Source organism: Belonocnema kinseyi, unplaced genomic scaffold, assembly GCF_010883055.1.
Source record: "Belonocnema kinseyi isolate 2016_QV_RU_SX_M_011 unplaced genomic scaffold, B_treatae_v1 SchBZDm_1485;HRSCAF=1641, whole genome shotgun sequence".
Taxonomy (NCBI): domain Eukaryota; kingdom Metazoa; phylum Arthropoda; class Insecta; order Hymenoptera; family Cynipidae; genus Belonocnema; species Belonocnema kinseyi.
This window is the reverse complement of record NW_022873485.1, coordinates 1-18,121: the sequence shown is the minus strand read 5'-3', so window position 1 is coordinate 18,121 and position 18,121 is coordinate 1. Positions and strand designations below refer to the sequence as shown.

The 18,121-nt window shown below is 21.0% G+C and overlaps 1 protein-coding gene across 1 annotated transcript in view; it reads left to right on the top strand.

Moving 5' to 3' along the window:
• Positions 1-15,732, top strand: part of LOC117182508 (acylamino-acid-releasing enzyme-like) — a 42,674-nt gene extending 26,942 nt beyond the window's left edge. The window contains exons 8-12 of the mRNA XM_033375605.1: positions 1,868-2,131; positions 2,210-2,347; positions 7,801-8,021; positions 15,495-15,574; positions 15,645-15,732. Coding sequence (XP_033231496.1) covers positions 1,868-2,131; positions 2,210-2,347; positions 7,801-8,021; positions 15,495-15,574; positions 15,645-15,699 — 758 coding nt within the window. The 3' untranslated portion in view covers positions 15,700-15,732. The remainder of the gene's footprint in view (positions 1-1,867; positions 2,132-2,209; positions 2,348-7,800; positions 8,022-15,494; positions 15,575-15,644) is intronic.
• The last annotated feature ends 2,389 nt before the right edge of the window (positions 15,733-18,121 follow it).

Sequence of the window (18,121 nt, the reverse complement as noted above, 5' to 3'; positions counted from 1 at the left end):
CTTGATTTTTTAAAATATAATAGGTAAAAGGTTTTCCGGAAGGACTAGGTGGATTGAATTTTTCTTGGGCTTTCCTTTTATGCCAAAGGAAACCTTTCTAAACCATAAAATTTTAGATCTTATTAGGTTATTATTTGCGTTTAAACAACAATTTCGATTTTATTTTTTATTTTTCTATACCTTAGGTGTAGAAAACAGGGATTTTCTAGATGGGATAGCTGGATGAAACTTTTTTTTTGTATCTTTGGACATTAAATGAAACCATTTTCAGTCTTTCAACTTTAGGTCCCAAAATTAGGGTCATGTTAATTTTTGTTTTTTTTTTTAATATTCTTCAATATATTTTGTAATTTAAAGAATTTTTAAATGCTTTCTTAAAGACTTGAACAAATAAAAAATAAACCCTTTGATGCTGAAAATTTTTGATAAAAAATATTTTTATATAACGTGTGACTGAAAGTTTATAAACTATTTTCAATTTAAAAATAAGGCTAAAATTTTCAATTAGAAATTTCTAATTAAAAAAAAAGGATGAATTATTGAATATTTAGCAATATTTGAATTTTTATTTAAGACAGGTAAATTGAAGCCAAATATTTAAAAGTGAAGAATTTTTAACTGAATTGTTTGACATAGAAGAACTGGAATCGTTAAAATTTCGAACAGCCTTTAAACTTTAAATGTTACAATTTTATTTGTTGTATTTGAAAAATCCTGGATTCGTAAGTTAAATTTTTAAATTTTAATTTATAATTTACAAATTAACATTTGCAGAAAAAATGTGAGTATTTTAAAGAGATAATTAGGAATTTTAAAAAGATTAAATATTATCATGCAAATTTTAGGAAGGTTTCTTAATTAAAATTATTTCTTGAAAAAAAAGATCTTACTCCTTCTTCACTCCATTGGGAATCGAACCACAAAACTTCTGAATTCCGGTCAGGTGCTTTTCCAATTAAGCTATTATAGAGCAGATTCATTTGAAAGAAGTTTTCTTAAAATCTTCTAGAATCTTGTTTGAAAATTTTGTTTAAATCTTTGAGAATCTTTTTAAATATTCTCTTAAAATAATTTTTCAAAATGAAAACTCATTATTAATTTTCCTAGTGTTCAATTGTTATTTATACATCCAAATTGTGAAGAAATTTTCTAAAATTTGCAGGATTTTCTGAAAAGTGTAGAAAAAATTCAACTCATTCTGACAGATATTTATAAGTTCTGAAAAAATTTCCAAAATCATTTTTAATTTAAAACCAATTTAAAACAACTTCTGTATTTCTCAAAATTTTTAAATAAAATTTTGAAGTTTTTTAAGGATGTTTAAACTATTTGAAAAGAAAATAATTGAATTTCTAATTTAAGAAGTGTTCAGTTAAAATTTTTTCAATTTTTCAATATTTGATGTTTCTAGTTTAAAATTCCTTAAAATTATATAATTTGAAAAATTTTAATTGATTTTTAAATTTAGAGCATTAAAAATGATAACGTGGATTAATATGTTTTCATATTGAAAAATGTTAATACCTTCAATTTTAAACGCGTAAATTATTGAGCATTTGAATCAAAAATTTTTGAATTAAAAACTTTTAAGTTTCAATTTTAAAGGTTCAAAATTTAACAATTCCACTTTGAGTCCTTTCATTTGCAGCTCAGTTTTTATTACCTCAAGTGGACAATTTTTTAGTTTAAGTGTTCCATTTTTTAAATTTCATTGACCGCGAAAAATGTTTTCGAATCGTGAAAAAAACCGGGAATTTATTTCTTCGATTAAAAAGGCCATCCTGTGTGATCCCTGGACTTAACCAATATATGAAAAGTGGAGAGATTCCCAAATTAAAATTTTAATAAAAATTATTTTTCTCCACAGAGACGAAGGTTATCATAGAATTTAAGAGCGATGATAGTAGTTTGGAAGTTTTAGACGTAAGGAAGAATAGAATCGTTTTAATGAAAACTTCCCTGATTGATCCTCCAAGATTAGTCGTTGGAAGATTCGATCCTCAAGTTGAGGCTTCTCAACTTCCGGATCTGCACTTGTTAGAAATTACGAAACCACTTGTTATGCCAGAAGGAATTGAAGATCTCCTCATAGAGAGCACAGACTATGAGTATTCTACTAATGAGGAAGTCAGTAAGTCACAAAATTGTCCATAAAATTAAAAAAAAAAATTGAGTTTTCGACTTCTACTTTATGGAAATATTTTTTCAGAGGATTTCAATTTCACCTACTTCGGGAGAAAGGGAGGTGAAAATAAATCTACTCCTTGGATTCTTATGATTCATGGTGGGCCCCATGCCAATTTTGTCAATTATTTCTCCATTGAGTGTGCTATTTTAGCTATTCTAGGTACAAATTTAATATATTTTTTATTCTTGTTTCTTACCAGAAGTTTTTTATTTAAAATATGTCTATGCTAATTTTCGAAATAAAAAAAAAACAGAATCCAATGGTTAAATTTGAACAAGAAACTTTTAAATGTCTCCATTAATATTAAAATAATTAATGAGTAATAGGAAAGAATAAGAGGCAACCTCCAAATTCCTTAACTTTTTTATTTATTTATATATTTATTTTAAAAGGCAATCTAAAAACATTTTCAAAAATCTAGCAACTTTTCGGTGTCAATTCAACTTTTATGCAAATTAAAGCAATAAAATTGGAACTCTTGAATTTTTTACTTTAAAATTGACGTTTAAAAATGTTTTCTTTCAAACGTTCTATAAATTAGGTGAATAAAACAGAATAATAGGATTTTCAATTAAATGCCGTTAAATAAAAAAACTTTTATAAATTGTTCTACAATTGTTATTTATACATCGAAATTTCTTTTAAAATCTTTTACAGCATTTTGGTAAAATTAATTTTTCAAAATAACAAATCATTTTAGATCTTCCCAAAAGCCTTTAAAAAACTTTCTTTCCATCTTCTACTTTTTGAAATCCTTGAAGCACTTAAAAAATATTATTTCCAAATCAACTTGAATTTTCACTTTGTTGTTCAATTGTTTAAAATCTTCCAATTTATAATTATTTTATCTTTTTTTTAAATTGGATATTTTCAAATGATTCGAATATTTTCTCAAATTTATTTAAAATGCCGAAAAATGCCAAATTTTTGTTTGAAAATTTTGGAAATGTTTTGAAATGTTCACTTTAAATTTAAAAAAAAATCATTAAAAATGTTTCCAAGAATTTCAGGGAAAATTTTCTATTATCTAGAAACCTTGCAAAATTTTTTGAATTCTTTAAAATTATATTTCGAAATGCTTAAAATTCTACAAGTTGTTTCAAATTTTTTGAAATATTTGTAAATTTAAAATTATTTTTTGTTTTTTTTTTAAAACTGAAATATTTTTGAAAAAGATTCTAATTTTTCCTCATTTTTTCCTGAAAAATTAAACTACATTGCCTTGAAATCTGCCACATTCTTTTCTTAACATTTTATCAATCTTTTTGAATATTCTAAAACATTTTCTTAAGATTACTTTTTAAAAACAATTATTAAACATTTGTCTAGGAATTTCAACAAAAAAATATATTATCTTGAAATTATTCAGAAATATACATCTTGTTAAAAAAAATTTCAGATATTTTCAAATTTTTAATTGTTTTTAACGTTTTTTAAAATTATTAATACTTTTAAAAAAGATTATATCCTGAAATTTTTTAAAAATTGTCCTAAAATCTGCGAAATTCTTTTTTTTTACAATTTTGGAAATATTTTGAATCCTCCTTAAAACCCTCTTAAGGCTATATTTTCAAAATTAAAAATCTTTTCAAATTTTCTTCAGAATTATAAGAACATTTATTTATTGTCTTGAAACCTTTTAAAAATCCTTAAGAACTTCTAAATTTTTTATTAAGAATCTTCAAAAATATAAATTTCGTTTACAAATTTTTTTAATCTTTTAAAATTCTAAATTATTAATTTTTTTTAAATGTCTAAATATCTTTTAAAATGGCTCGAATTTGTCATGACTTAAAATTTAAATTAAAAAAAATTTTCCAGAAACAATTTGGAATTTAAGGCATTTTTATAAATTTTACAAGACTTAAAAAAAGTCATGAAAAATTCGAATTATTTAAAAATATATTAAGAAATTTAAAAAAAATCAAAAATAATCTAAAACTTGAAATGATTATAAACTTTTAAACAAATTGTAGATTTTTGAAGATTTTGAAAAAACATTTAGAAATTTTAAAAAAATTTTAAAAGGTTTTTGAAATTTAAAAATAATATTAGGAAAAATTTAAATCATTTTAAAAGATATTAATTTTTTTTTAAATTTCAATAATAATGAAACATTTGGAAATATTTAAAAGAAATTAAAAAATGATTTAGATTTTCTTATCATTTCAAGATAATATGTTTTTTTTTTAATTTCTAGACATATTTTTAATAATTGGTTGTAAAAAAGTAATTTTAAGACAATTTTTTGAACAATTTTAAAAATTTTATAAAATTGTCAAAAAAGAATCTAACAGATTTTAAGGCAATTTTGTTTCACTTTCAGAATGAAAAATATAATTTAAGAAAAATTAGTCATTTTAAAAGATATTTAAGTTTTGAAAAATACCAAAATTACTTTAAAATTTACAAATGTTTAAAAGTTTTTTTAAACAAGATGTAGACTTTTAAACATTTCGAAATATCATTTTGAATAATTTCAAAAGATTCAAATTTCAAAAAGATTTTAAATAGAACTTTTAACAAAATGGAGATTTTGAAATATTTCGAGATACAATTTAGAAAATTGTACAGGATTTTGAAAGTTTTTGTGATTTTTTATTTAGAAAAATTATTCTTACCAAAATAATGAAAAAGATTTTAAAGCATTTTTTTAAATTTTGAAAAATTTTAAAAAGTCATGAAAAAATCAAATAATTTTAAAAGATATTTAGAAATAAAAAATTAATCAATTTTAAAAAAATTAATAATTGTAAAAGATATTTATAAATAAAAAAAAGAATAAATAAATCAATTTTAATCTTAAGATTCTTAATCAAATTTAAAACGATTTTGAACTTTGAAAATTTAATTTTAAGAGAATATTTAAACAGATTTCAAAAATTTTTCAAAATTGTAAAAAAAGAATCTGGAAGACTCTAAGACCTTTAGTTTTAATATTTTGGGATTGAAGCAAAAATATTAGGAAAAATTCTAATCATCTTAAAAGATGTTAAAAAGTTTTTAAGATTTGTTAAAAATCATCTGAAAATTAAAAAATGTCCAAAAATGTAAAATAAGATGTAGAATTTTGAATAATTTCAAGATAATATTTTTTTTTTTGATAATTCGTAGAATAATTTTTTATGATTCTTTTGTTTGAAAAATTGTAAAAGAACGTTTAGAAAACTTTAAAATATTTTGAAAGTTTTGAAAAATTAGAATCATTTCAAAAGATATTTAAGTTTTGAAAAAATGCAAAATTACCTTGCAATTTACAGGTATTTCAAAACGTTTTCCAAAATATAGAGAAAAAAAAACGATTTGGAAGATTTTAAGGCAACTTTTTAATATTGCAGGATGTAAAAAAAGTCAAAAATAATTTAAAACTGAAAAAGATTTAAATTTTTCTTAAAGAAAAGTACATTTTTTAAGATTTTGAACAAAAAAATTTGAAGTTTTAATCTTCCTAAAATGCTGCAAAAGTTTTCGAAATCAATTTGAATGTATAAATAATAATTGTCCATTTATCAATTTGGAATGTTATCATTCTTATAATTTAACTTCATATTTCAAAAGTAGTTGAAAGTTCAGGAATTAAAATTTCGATTTATTCTGAATTTAATTTCTTAAACTCGAAAAGTCGACTTTACGAATCTTAAAATCTTCCAAATTTTTTTTTGAAAATTTTGGAATTATTTTGAAATCTTTTTTAGATATTATCTTAAAATTCATTTTTCAAAATCAAAAACTAACAAAATTTTTACCAGGAATTAAAAAAAAAATGTTTATAATCTTACAACCTTCCAAAATTATTTTTTGATTCCAGAGTTTTCCATATGAAACAATTTCGTTTCGAATTCTTTATTTTTGAATATTTTAATTATAATTGTACATTTTAAATAAACAGTCAAAAATTGTTAAATATGAAAAATTGCTCTGTTTCTTTCATGGTGGTTTTATTTTATAATACTTGACCTACAGTTCAGTTTTAAAAATCATTAATAAATTTATATTTCGAGACGATCAACTTAAAACGGTTTTATAAAAATAATGTTCAATTTCAAAGGATTTAAATTTTTAATTTTGTTAGTCTTCAAAATTCAATTTTTTAAATTTTATAATTGAAAATTTTCCTTTGGAAATGAAAACCTAAACTTTAAAATTTGTAAAGTCAATTATTTTAGAATTCCAAATTGTTTCTGGAAAATTTTGAAATTTTTTTTTAATTTAAATTTTAAGGCGACTTTTTAATTTTGTTAGAAAAAAAGTCATGACAAATTCGAATCATTTTTAAAGATATTTAGACACTAAAAAAAATTAATAATTTAGAATTTAAAAAGATTTTAAAAATTTGTAAACAAAATTTCGATTTTTGAAGATTCTTAATAAAAAATTTAGAAGTTTTTAAAGATTTTCAAAAGGTTTCAAGACAATAAATTAATGTTCTTATAATTCTTACGAAAATTTGAAGATTTTTAATTTTGAAAATATAGCATTAAGAGAATTTTAAGGATTTAAAATATTTCCAAAATTGTAAAAAAAGAATTTCCCAGATTTTAGGACAATTTTTAAAAAATTTTCAGGATATAATCTTTTTTAAAAATATTAATAATTTTAAAAAACGTTTAAAACAATTAAAAATTTGAAAATGTCTGAAAATTTTTTAACAAGATTTATATTTCATAATCATTTCAAGATAATATATTTTTTTCTTGAAATTCCTAGAAAAATGTTTAATAGTTGTTTTTAAAAAGTAATTTTAAGAAAATGTTTGAAAATATTCAAAAAAATTGATAAAATCTTTAAAAAATAATGTGGCAAATTTCAAGGCAATGTAGTTTAATTTTTCAGGAAAAAATTAGGAAAAATTAGAATCTTTTTAAAAAAGATTTCAGTTTTTAAAAAATTCAAAAAATAATGTTAAATTTACAAATATTTCAAAAAATTTCAAACAGCATGTAGAATTTTAATGATTTCGAAATATAATTTTAAAGAATTTAAAAAAATTTCCCTGAAATTCTTGGAAACATTTTTAATGATTTTTTTTTAAATTTAAAGTAAACATTTCAAAACATTTCCAAAATTTTCAAACAAAGATTTGGCATTTGTCGGAATTTTAAACGATTTTGAGAAAATATTCGAATCATTTGGAAATATCCAATTTTAGAAAAAAAGTTAAAATAATTATAAATTGGAACATTTCAAACAATTACACAACAAAGTGAAAATTTAAGATAATTTCGAAATAATATTTTTTAAGTGCTTCAAGGATTTCAAAAGGTAGAAGATGGAAAGAAAGTTTTTTAAAGGCTTTTGGGAAGATTTAAAATGATTTGTTATTTTGAAAAATTAATTTTATCAAAATACTGAAAAAGATTTCAAAATCAATTTTTTAAATTAAAAGATGGCTTAAAATTTTGTAATTCTTTCTATAAGATCTCAATTTTGTAAATTTGTTTTGATCTTTATTTAAAAAAAGAAGGAAGAGGATTCTTATAGAGTTGGGTTCTTTTTTTTCATTTTTATAAATTTCTTAGTTAAATTTGAATGTCGATTGTTAAGGAATTAAAATTGAGATTTATTCTAAATTTAATTTCCTGAATTCAAAAATTTGACAAAACTTTTTTCAGGTTTTGCCATTGTCCGAGTGAATTATCGCGGTTCTACAGGCATGGGTTCAAAAAATGTGGAGTATCTCCAAGGAAGAGTGGGAGAAGTAGACGTGCTCGATTGCGTCACTGCGACTCGCGAAGCTTTGAAAAAATATCCATGGCTTGATCCAGAATCTGTAGGACTTTCTGGAGGTTCCCACGGAGGTTTTCTAGTCGCTCATCTTAGTTCTCAATTTCCCGTTAGTACTCATAATTTAATTTGCAATTTTTTTTACTCTACTATTTATTTCTTCATTAGATCGAATCTTTTCAAATCAGCCAGTAAATTAGGGGACATGTACTTCAGACATAAAATTTCTACGAAGTTCCGAGTATTTGAATTAAAGAAAAAAAATCAAAAAAGCATAAATTTGCTTTTGAATAACTCATTGATCTGCAACAACAAAAAATTAATTTTTTCGAAGTAGGTAAACATTCAGGCAAGTAGTTTAATTTTCAATGAAAAATATTAATTTTCGACTAAAGTAAAATTTTCCACAAAATATATGAATTTTCAACCTACTAGTTGAATTTTCAAACTTAAAAAATTTATTTGAATCAAAATAGTTAAATTTTCCACCAAAGAGATGAATTTTTAACTAAAGTAATGAATCTTCAACGAAAAAAATTAATTTTTTAACTAAGTTGTTCAGCATTTAACCGAATAATTAAAATTTAATTGAAAACTGTTAATTTTCAACAAAATTGATCAATTTCCTACCAAAAAAGAGTCATTTCTAACAAAAGACACGAATTTTTAACCAATTTTTTTATTTCCCAACTAAAAAAAAAGTTAATTACTTTTCTCAATTCAAAGGTTTAATTATATTAGCCGAAAAAAAGAACTTTCAACATAATGGTTTAATTTACCACCAAACAGTTGAATTTAACTGAAAAGCGAATTTTTAACTTTTTTTAATTAATCGAAAAGAAAAACATGAAATCTCTACAGGGAGAAATTTATTTTTAATTAAAAATAAGAATTTTCAACAAAAGAGTTAAATTTTAAACAAAGAAAGATTTGCCACTCTATAAAGAAAAACGATCTTATCCAAAATGTTCAATTTTTAAGATTAAAAAATTACTTTTGATATCCAAAATATAAATTCATAACAAAGTACTTAATTTTTAACCCAAAAATGCATTTTTTTAAATAGTTTTTAAATTCTCGACCAAATAGTTGATCTTTTAACTAAAAAAGATTTTTTTTTCTTAAAAAAATTTCAATTTTTAACAGAAAATTAAATAATTACATTTTTAGTTAAAAAAATTAATTGTTTATCCACAAATTTTTAAGCATAAATGGAAAATTGAAATTTTCAACTAAAAAAGGGGAAATTTTCAACCACAAAATGGAATAGTTAACTGTCTTTTCGAATTTTTCTAGGAATTTTAAGAAAATATATTTCGAAATTAAAAAAAAATAATTTAAAACTTGAAATGATTAAAAAATACTTTTAAAGAAATTAACGATTTTTTGAGATTTTGAATAAGCATTCAGAAGTTTTTAAAGAATTTGGAAAGGTTATTTGAATTTATAAATAATACTAAGAAAAACTCAAATCATTTTAAAAGATATTAAAAAGTTTTTTAAAAAATTTCAATAATAATTAAACATTTGGAAATATTTACAAAAAATTAAAACAAAATGTAGATTTTTTTATCATTTCAAGATATGTTTTCTTTAATTCCCAGAAATATTTTTAATAATTTGTTGTAAAAACATAATTTTAAAATAATTTTTAAAAACATTTTAAAAGATTTCTAAAATTGTCAAAAAAGAATCTAACCGATTTTAAGGCAATTTTGTTTAATTTTTCAGAATTAAAAATATAATTTAGGAAAAATTGGTGATTTTAAAAGATATTTAAGTTTTGAAAAAAATCAAAAATACTTTAAAATTTACAAACAAACTGACAGAAAGTTAATAAAAAAATTTGCAAAAAATAAAAAATTTCTAATAATTATTGCAGAAGTAAAATCTTACACAGAAAAAAAAGTTTTATTTAAAGAAAGCCTGTCTTGTTTTATAGCAAAAACAATTAAAATAAAAAAAATAAAAATATGAAGCATTCCTGATTTTGTGCATTCTTAAAAATAAAACAATCCTTTTCTTTAAAAATTGAAAAGGTCTGTTAGGAATTAAAAAACTGAAAATATATGTTCTTTAAAATAGAAAAGTTAAAAGAAAGAAATCACTAAAAAATTGGGAAAAAATTCTAGTTTTTGTGTTCTTTACAGTTGTATAAATAAAAACATATTTGAAATAATTAAAAGACTGAAAAATTTTTTAAAAAAGTATAAAAAGGTTAATTTGGAAATATAAATTAGATACGAAGAAAAAACTGAGAAGATATCAAAAATAAATAAATAATTTTTTTATAAATTGAAAAGTCGTCTAAATAATAATGCGGAAAACTTAAAATCTTGGTAATCAATTTTTCAGAAGCGAAATTTATTCAGAAAAAAACTTTTAAAATATTTAATAATTTAAACATATACAAAATAATAAATTAAGAAGTGAAAATTTTTGAAATTGGGAAGAATTTCGCTTTGTTAATTTATTATTTTATTTATTTTTGTTTGATTAAATATTTTTTAAGTTTCTTTTTCTCAATAATTTCGAATCCGAAATATCATTGCCGAAATTTGGGAGTCTTCTTTTAAATAAATACTTCGATTTTCGATTAAAAACGATTAATTTTTAACATAAAATAGTCGAAAAGATAATTTTGTAACAACACAAAAACTGATTTGCAAGAAAATAATTCACTTTTCAACATAACTGATGAATTTTTAAAATAAAATTATGAATCCTCAACTGGAATAGGTGAATTTTAAATAAAAAATTTTGAATTGAAAAAAATCAAAAAACTAATGTTCAACTTTAAATAATCATTTTCAACTCGAAAAGAAAAATTTTTTAAAAATGGTCAAATTTTAGACAAAAAATTCCTTTTCATCCAAAGAAATGAAGTTTCAATTAAAATACAAAATTTTCAATGAAAACAATTAATTTTTAATAAAAAAGTTTAAAATATACATTTTTTTACAGAACATGGAATAGTTTTACTTTCAGCTGAAAAAATTAATTTTCAGCAAAAAAAGCGGATTTTTAACAAAAAAGTTCAATTTTCAGCCAAAGAGATGAATTTTAAAATAAAATTAAAATAAAATTCTGGAATTTTGAACCAAAAAGAGGAATTCAAACAGAATAAAATTAATTTCCTAAGAAAAAGATAATTTTCTACCAAAAAAATCTATTTTTCACCAAATATTTGGATTTTCAACAAAATAGTTGAGTTTTCAATTTAAAGAAGATAGATTTGTATCCAAATTGTTGAAATTTGAACAAGAATAGATTAATTTACAAAACCAAAAATGGCAAGGAATTCATTATTCACAAAGTATATAAATTTAAAATAAATAAATAAACAAATAACTAATCTAAGTTTTAAATAAAAAATATCAATTTTCAATGACATTTTTAAATTTTTATTCAAAAAGGATACATTTTCCATCTAAAATAGAATGGTTAAATTTTCTGTTAAAAATAGAATTCTTAACAAACAAACAAAAAACTGATTTTCAGCAAAATAGTTCAATTTTTTACCAAAAGTAGATAAATTTGTAGTTTAAAAAATTGATTTTCAACAAAGTAGTTACAATTTAAACTATTTTTACTTCAAGTATTTTTTACGGTTAAAAGCTTATCTCTTTTGTTAAAAATTAATTTTTTTGTTTTTGGAAGAATCATCATTTTAATTGATAATTAATTTCTTTTAAAAAATGTAACTACTTTGTGGAAAATCAAATTTTGAACTACAAATTTTACTATTTCAGCAGAAAATTTAAATATTTTTCTGATATTTTGTTTTTTGTGTGTTAAAAATGAGAGTTTTAAAGGAAAATTAAACAATTTTATTTTTTGTTGAATCTTTTTTTTGGGTGAGAATTAAACTATTTGGTTGAAAATTATTATTTTTAATTTAAACATGAAACATTAAAACTATATTGTGTTAAAATTGGACCTTTCTAGTTCAAAATTTATCAATTGTATGTAAATATATATTTTTTATTTTAAAATCAATTTCTTTTGTTGAAAATTCACGTATTTTGTTTTTGAAAAACTACTTTTTTGATAGAAAATCGATTTTTTTTCGTAGATAACTAATTTTTCCTTTGAATGGTAATTTCATTATTTAAAAATTCTTCTTTTTGGTTGCAAATTTAAGTCTTCCAGTTAAAGCTTCATCATTTTAATTTAAAATTAATTCATTTGGTTAAGAAGTAAGCTATTGTATTGAAAACTTGTTTTTGCTTTTGACAAAAAGGAATTTTTTATCGAATATTTAACTATTTTATTTGAAATTTGTTTTTTATTTGAATGAAAATAATATTTTTTCTTAAACTTACCTGACTGTAAATTTAATTATTCAATTTTTTGTTGAAAAATAATCCTTTTTATTTCAAAATTAATCTTCTTCGTTGAAAACTAAACTTCTTGATAAATTTTCAACTACTTTGATAATAATTCTCTTTTTTTTGGTGAAAGATTCATTATTATAGTTGAAAATTCATAATTTTTGTGAGACAGGGAATTATTTAAAAAAAATTAATTATTCAGGTTGAAAATTCATGTATCTTCTTCTTTGAAATATAAACTTTTTGGATAAATTTTTAACTAATTCAATTTTGGTTTGAAATTTTTGTCTTTTTTGTAGAAAATTAATGTTCTTGGTTAAAAATTAATATGTTTCGTTCAAAATGCAATTGCCAGGTTGAATGTTGAATTACTTCATTAAGAATTATTTTGTTGGTTGGAGATTATACATTTTAATTGACAATTAATATATTTTGTGGAAAATTGAACTACTTTCTTAAAAATAATATTTTTTATGGTTAACAATTTTTTTTAACTGAAAAATTTAACTTTTTCGTTAAAAATGCAGCTCTTTTAGTTGAACGTTTAAACATTCGGTTGCAAATTTATGTACCCTATTGAAAATTAGTGTTTTTTGGTAGAAAATTGATCGTCTTGAAATAAATTACTTGGTTGAAAAATAAACTCTTTTGTTGATAATTAATTTTGTTTATTGAAGATTCATCATTTTAATTAAAAATGCATTTCAGTTGAATATCTCACAATATTAGTTGAAATTTCATTTTTTTTTGGTTGAACATTAATTTTTGACTGTAAATTTAATTTGTTAATTCTTGACAAAATTATCATTTTTAGTAAAAATTAATTTTTTTCGGTTGAAAGTTCAACTATTTCAGTTGAAGATTCATCATTTTAGTTAAAAATTCATCAGTTAATATGAAAATTCAGTTTGATAAAAAGAGATATTTCAGGTCTTCTTTGATTGAAAATTCAATTATATCGTTATAATTCATGTATATTCTTTAAGAATTGTGTTTCCAGGTACAAAATTAATCTTTTTGTTCAAAAATTAATCTTATTATTCAAAAATTCATATTTTTGGTTAAAAATTCAAGTATTTCAATTAAATATTCATAGTTTTAGTTGAAAATTTATCTGTTGGGTTTAAATTTCCACTATTTCAGTGAAAGATTCATAATTTTATTTGAAAATTTATTTATTTTTCAATTCAGAGTGGCCGCTGGACCGGAAAACCGGGAAATGAGATTGAATTTTTTTTACTGGGAATTTAAAAAATTTTTAGAAGAAAAATCTGTTCACGTTCGATTTCAACAGTTTTTAAATAATTAGTTAAATTGTTATGTTTTTCAACTTTTCTATTATTTAGCTTACAATGCGTAATTCAAAATTTTTTTACATTAAAAATGTTCTATTTAAAATTTTAATTTTGAAGCTTACATTTTTAATTTAAAGAATTTTTAAATGCTTTCTTAAAGATTTAAACAAATAAAAAATAAAGACCTTTGATGTTGAAAATTTTTGATAAAAACATTTTTTTTTATAAATAAATGATTTTTTTCAATTTATCTGTACTTTAAGTAATAAAAAGTGAACAAAAACGATTTGACAAAACTATTTTAAACCAGCTCGAAATTAAAGAATTTTCAGATTTTAACGTTAAAACTTAAACGGTTTAAAGGATTTTATTCAATTTAAAATATTGTTTCAGTGTAAAATATTAAATTTATAACCCATTAAATTTTTAATTTTTAATTAAAAAAAGATTAATTATTGTATTTTTAGCAATATTTGAATTTTTATTTAAGGCAAGTAAATTCAAAAATGCTTAATTTGTTAGTGCAATTTTTACGTTTGGATGTATAATTTAAAAATTAACATTTGCAGAAAAAATTTCAGTAATTTTAAAAGATATTTAGGAGTTTTAAAAACATTAAAAATTATCATGCAAATTTTAGAAAGTTTTCTTAAAATCTTCTAGAATCTTTTTTGAAATTTTTTTAAAACGTTTTAAATATTCTCTTAAAACAATTTTCAAGATGAAAAATTATTTTGCATTTTCCTATGAATCTTAAAAAAATGTTTTTATTCTTTTGAAGCCTTCACAATTCTTGAAAAGAATCTAAATTTTTTGTTTAAAATCTGGGAAAATCTACATTTTGTTTTATATTATGCTATTATTTCAAGTTTTACATTAAGTTTGAATGTTTTCAAAACTTTTACATATCTCTTAAAATTACTTAAATTTCGCCTACAAATAATAAATGTTCAATTGTTATTTATACATCTAAATTTTAAAGAAATTTTTTTTAATTTGCTGGATTTTCTGAAAATTGTAGAAAAAATTCAATTAATTTTGACAGATATTTAGAAGTTACGAAAAAATTTCTAAAATAAGGTTAAATTTAAAACAACTGCTAGATTTCTCAAGATTTTGAAATAAAATTTTCAAGCTTTCTAATTTGAGAAGTGTCCATTTGAAAATGTTTCAATTTTTCAATATTTAATGTTTTTAGCTTAAAATTCCTTAAAACAATATAATTTTGAAAATTTTAAAGTTTATTGATTGATTTTTTAATTTAGAGAATTGAAAATGATAACGTGGATTTATATTTTTTTATATTGAAAAATGTTATTACCTTTAATTTTATACGCGTGAATTATTGAACATTTGAATACAAAATTTTTTAATTAAAAACTTTTAAGTTTCAATTTTAAAAGATCAAAATTTAACAGTTCCACTTTGAGTGCTTTCATTTGCAGCTCAGTTTTTATTACCTCAAGTGGAAATTTTTTAGCTTTACTGTTCCATTTTTTAAATTTCATTGACTGTGAAATATATTTTTCAACCGGGAAAAACCTGGGAATTTATTTCGTCGATTAAAACGGCCTCCCTGCAATTTTTTAATTTGGAAAATTGAAAAACTCAACCGGGAAATGACCCCGAATTTGAAATCATCCGTCAAATCGTTACCCTGCTTATGCTTTAATTAGAAAAAAATTAAAAATAATGAAAACTTGAATTCTTCTGCGATCAGAAGTGAATTTCCGGTTTTTTGATAAATATCCGGTTTCCCAGTTAATTCGCTACTTTTCTTTATGGAATTTTTTTTTTTTTTAATCGGAAAAATAACGTGTCACCTAATTTCCTCTAAGAAAAAACATATTTTGTCGCTGAAAGTTTATGCGCCTTGCAGTTTTTAATCTCCCTGATGTAAAATGGATTTGATAATTAATTTTTAATTAATTATCAGTTTAATTTTTTGTTTAGAATATGTACCGAGCAGTAGTGTCAAGAAATCCGGTGATTGACCTCGCAGCGATGTACACGATATCTGATATCCCAGATTGGTAATTGAAATTTAATTAATTATTCCTATTCTTATTATTTTAAGATTTAATCCTGAATATTATATTTCAGTCGTAACACATTAAATAAGGAAGATCACAATATTGCATGCCAACTTCACGTGTAAGGCCCGTGCAATAATGGCTCAACAATTAAAAATTATTGATGTATTTTTAAGAAGCTTTTCTAAAATTTACAATAATTATTCTATCTCGTGAATATTTAAAAGCTTTTATAATATTTAAAAGGATTTTGAACATTTCAAAAGGAGTTTACGGATTTCAAAGATTTAAAATGATTAATGGATTTGAAAAAGGCGTGTATAAAAGATTTCAAAGATTTGAGAACGATTTTGAATATTTCACAAAGATTTTAAAACTTTCAAAAGATTTACAGGATTTTAAAGATTTTATAAAGGATAAAGTACACCAGATGTAAATGATTTCAAAACATTTTGAAGATTTTAAAACTTTTTAGAGGATTTCAAAATATTTCCCAAAAATTTTAAATATTTTAATAATTTGAAATAAATTTAATAGATTTCACAAACAAAGCTTACAGAAACGCTTTACAAATATTTTAAAAATTTCATCAAGAATTCAAAGTATTTAAAAACTGTTTATAAATATTTCAAGGATTTCAAAGATTTTACCAAAATTTAAAAATATTTAAAAACATTTTAAAGATTTTAAACGTTTTCAAAACTTTTAAAAAGATTTCAAATTTTTTTAATATTTCAATGATTTTAAAAGATTTCAATGATTCCAAACGAACACAAAAGATTTCACAATATTTCAAAGTTTTCATTAAGATTTCAAAATATTTCAAAACATTTCACAAAGATTTTAAAGATTTCAAATATTTTCCCAAAATTTAAAAAGATTTCAAAACATTTTAAAGATTTTAAATGTTTTCAAAACTTTTAAAAAGATTTCAAAATTTTAAAATTATTTTAATGATTTCAAAAGATTTCAATGATTCCGAACACAAAAGATATCACCAATATTTCAAAGGTTTCATTAAGATTTCAAAATATTTCAAAACATTTCATAAAGATTTTAAGGATTTCAAAAATTTCCACAAAATTGTAAAAAATTTCAAAACATTTACCGATTTTATACAATTACAAAGATTTTAAACCATTTCAAAGATTTGAAAAGATTTTACAAAGATTTCATCGATTGCAAACGAACAGAAAAGATTTCACAAAGAATTTAAGGATTTCAAAGATTTTCCCAAAATTTTAAAAGATTTCAAAATTTTTTAACAGATTAAAAAATATTTCACAATAATGTTAAATATTTTAATAATTTCAAAAGACTTCAACTCACAAATATTTTGAAGGTTTCATCAGGTTTTCAAAATATTTCAAAACATTTCACAAAGATTTTAAGGATTTCAAAGATTTTCCCAAAATTTTAAAAGATTTCAAAATATTTTAAAGATTTTCAGCGATTTCAAAACTTTTTAAATGATTTAAAATTTTTTAAAATATTTTAATGATTTCAAAAGATTTCAATGATTCCAAATGAACACAAAAGATTTCAAAAATATTTCGAAGATTTCAAAATATTTCAAAACATTTCACAAAGATTTTAAGGATTTCAAATATTTTCTCGAAATTTAAAAGTATAGAAAAACATTTTAAAGATTCCAAATGTTTTCAAAACTTTTAAAAAGATTAAAAATTTTTTTAAACATTTTAATGATTTCAAAAGCTTTCAATGATTCCAAACACAAAAGATTTCACAAATATTTCAAAGGTTTCATCAAGATTTCAAAATATTTCAAAAAATTCCGCAAAGATTTTAAGGATTTCAAAGATTTTCCCAAAATTTTAAAAGATTTCAAAACATTTTAAAGATTTTCAACGATTTCAAAACTTTTCAAATGATTTAAAATTTTTTTAAATATTTTAATGATTTCAAAAGATTTCAATGATTCCAAATGAACACAAAAGATTTCACAAATATTTCGAAGATTTCAAAATATTTCAAAACATTTCACAAAGATTTTAAGGATTTCAAAGAATTTCCCAAAATTTTAAAAGATTTCAATAGTTTTAATGATTTCAAATTAATTAAAGGGATTTCACAAATATTTCAAAGATTTCATACAAATGTTATAAAGATTTAAAAAAGGGTGATTTGAAATAAATACAAAAGATTTAGGAAAGATTTCAAATGTATTTCAAATAATTTATACTGATTTCAAGAGATTTCACAAATTTAAGAAGATTTTAGAAGTTTTTAAAAGAATTTCAAAAGGTTTCAATAAATTTGAGTAGATATAAAAATATTTTTAAATATTTCAATGATTTCAAATGAATACAACAGTTTTCATAACCAACGATTGAAGAAAGATTTCACAAATATCTTAAAGATTTCGTAAAGATTTCGAAATCCAGTGATCCAGTGATTTCAAATAAATACAAAAGATTTAGAACAGGTTCTTCTTTATTCATAATGTGTCCCCTAAGGGTTTACATGACTTCCATTCCTTACAATCTTTCCGTTTACATCTATATATTTTTTACAATCTTATCCTTT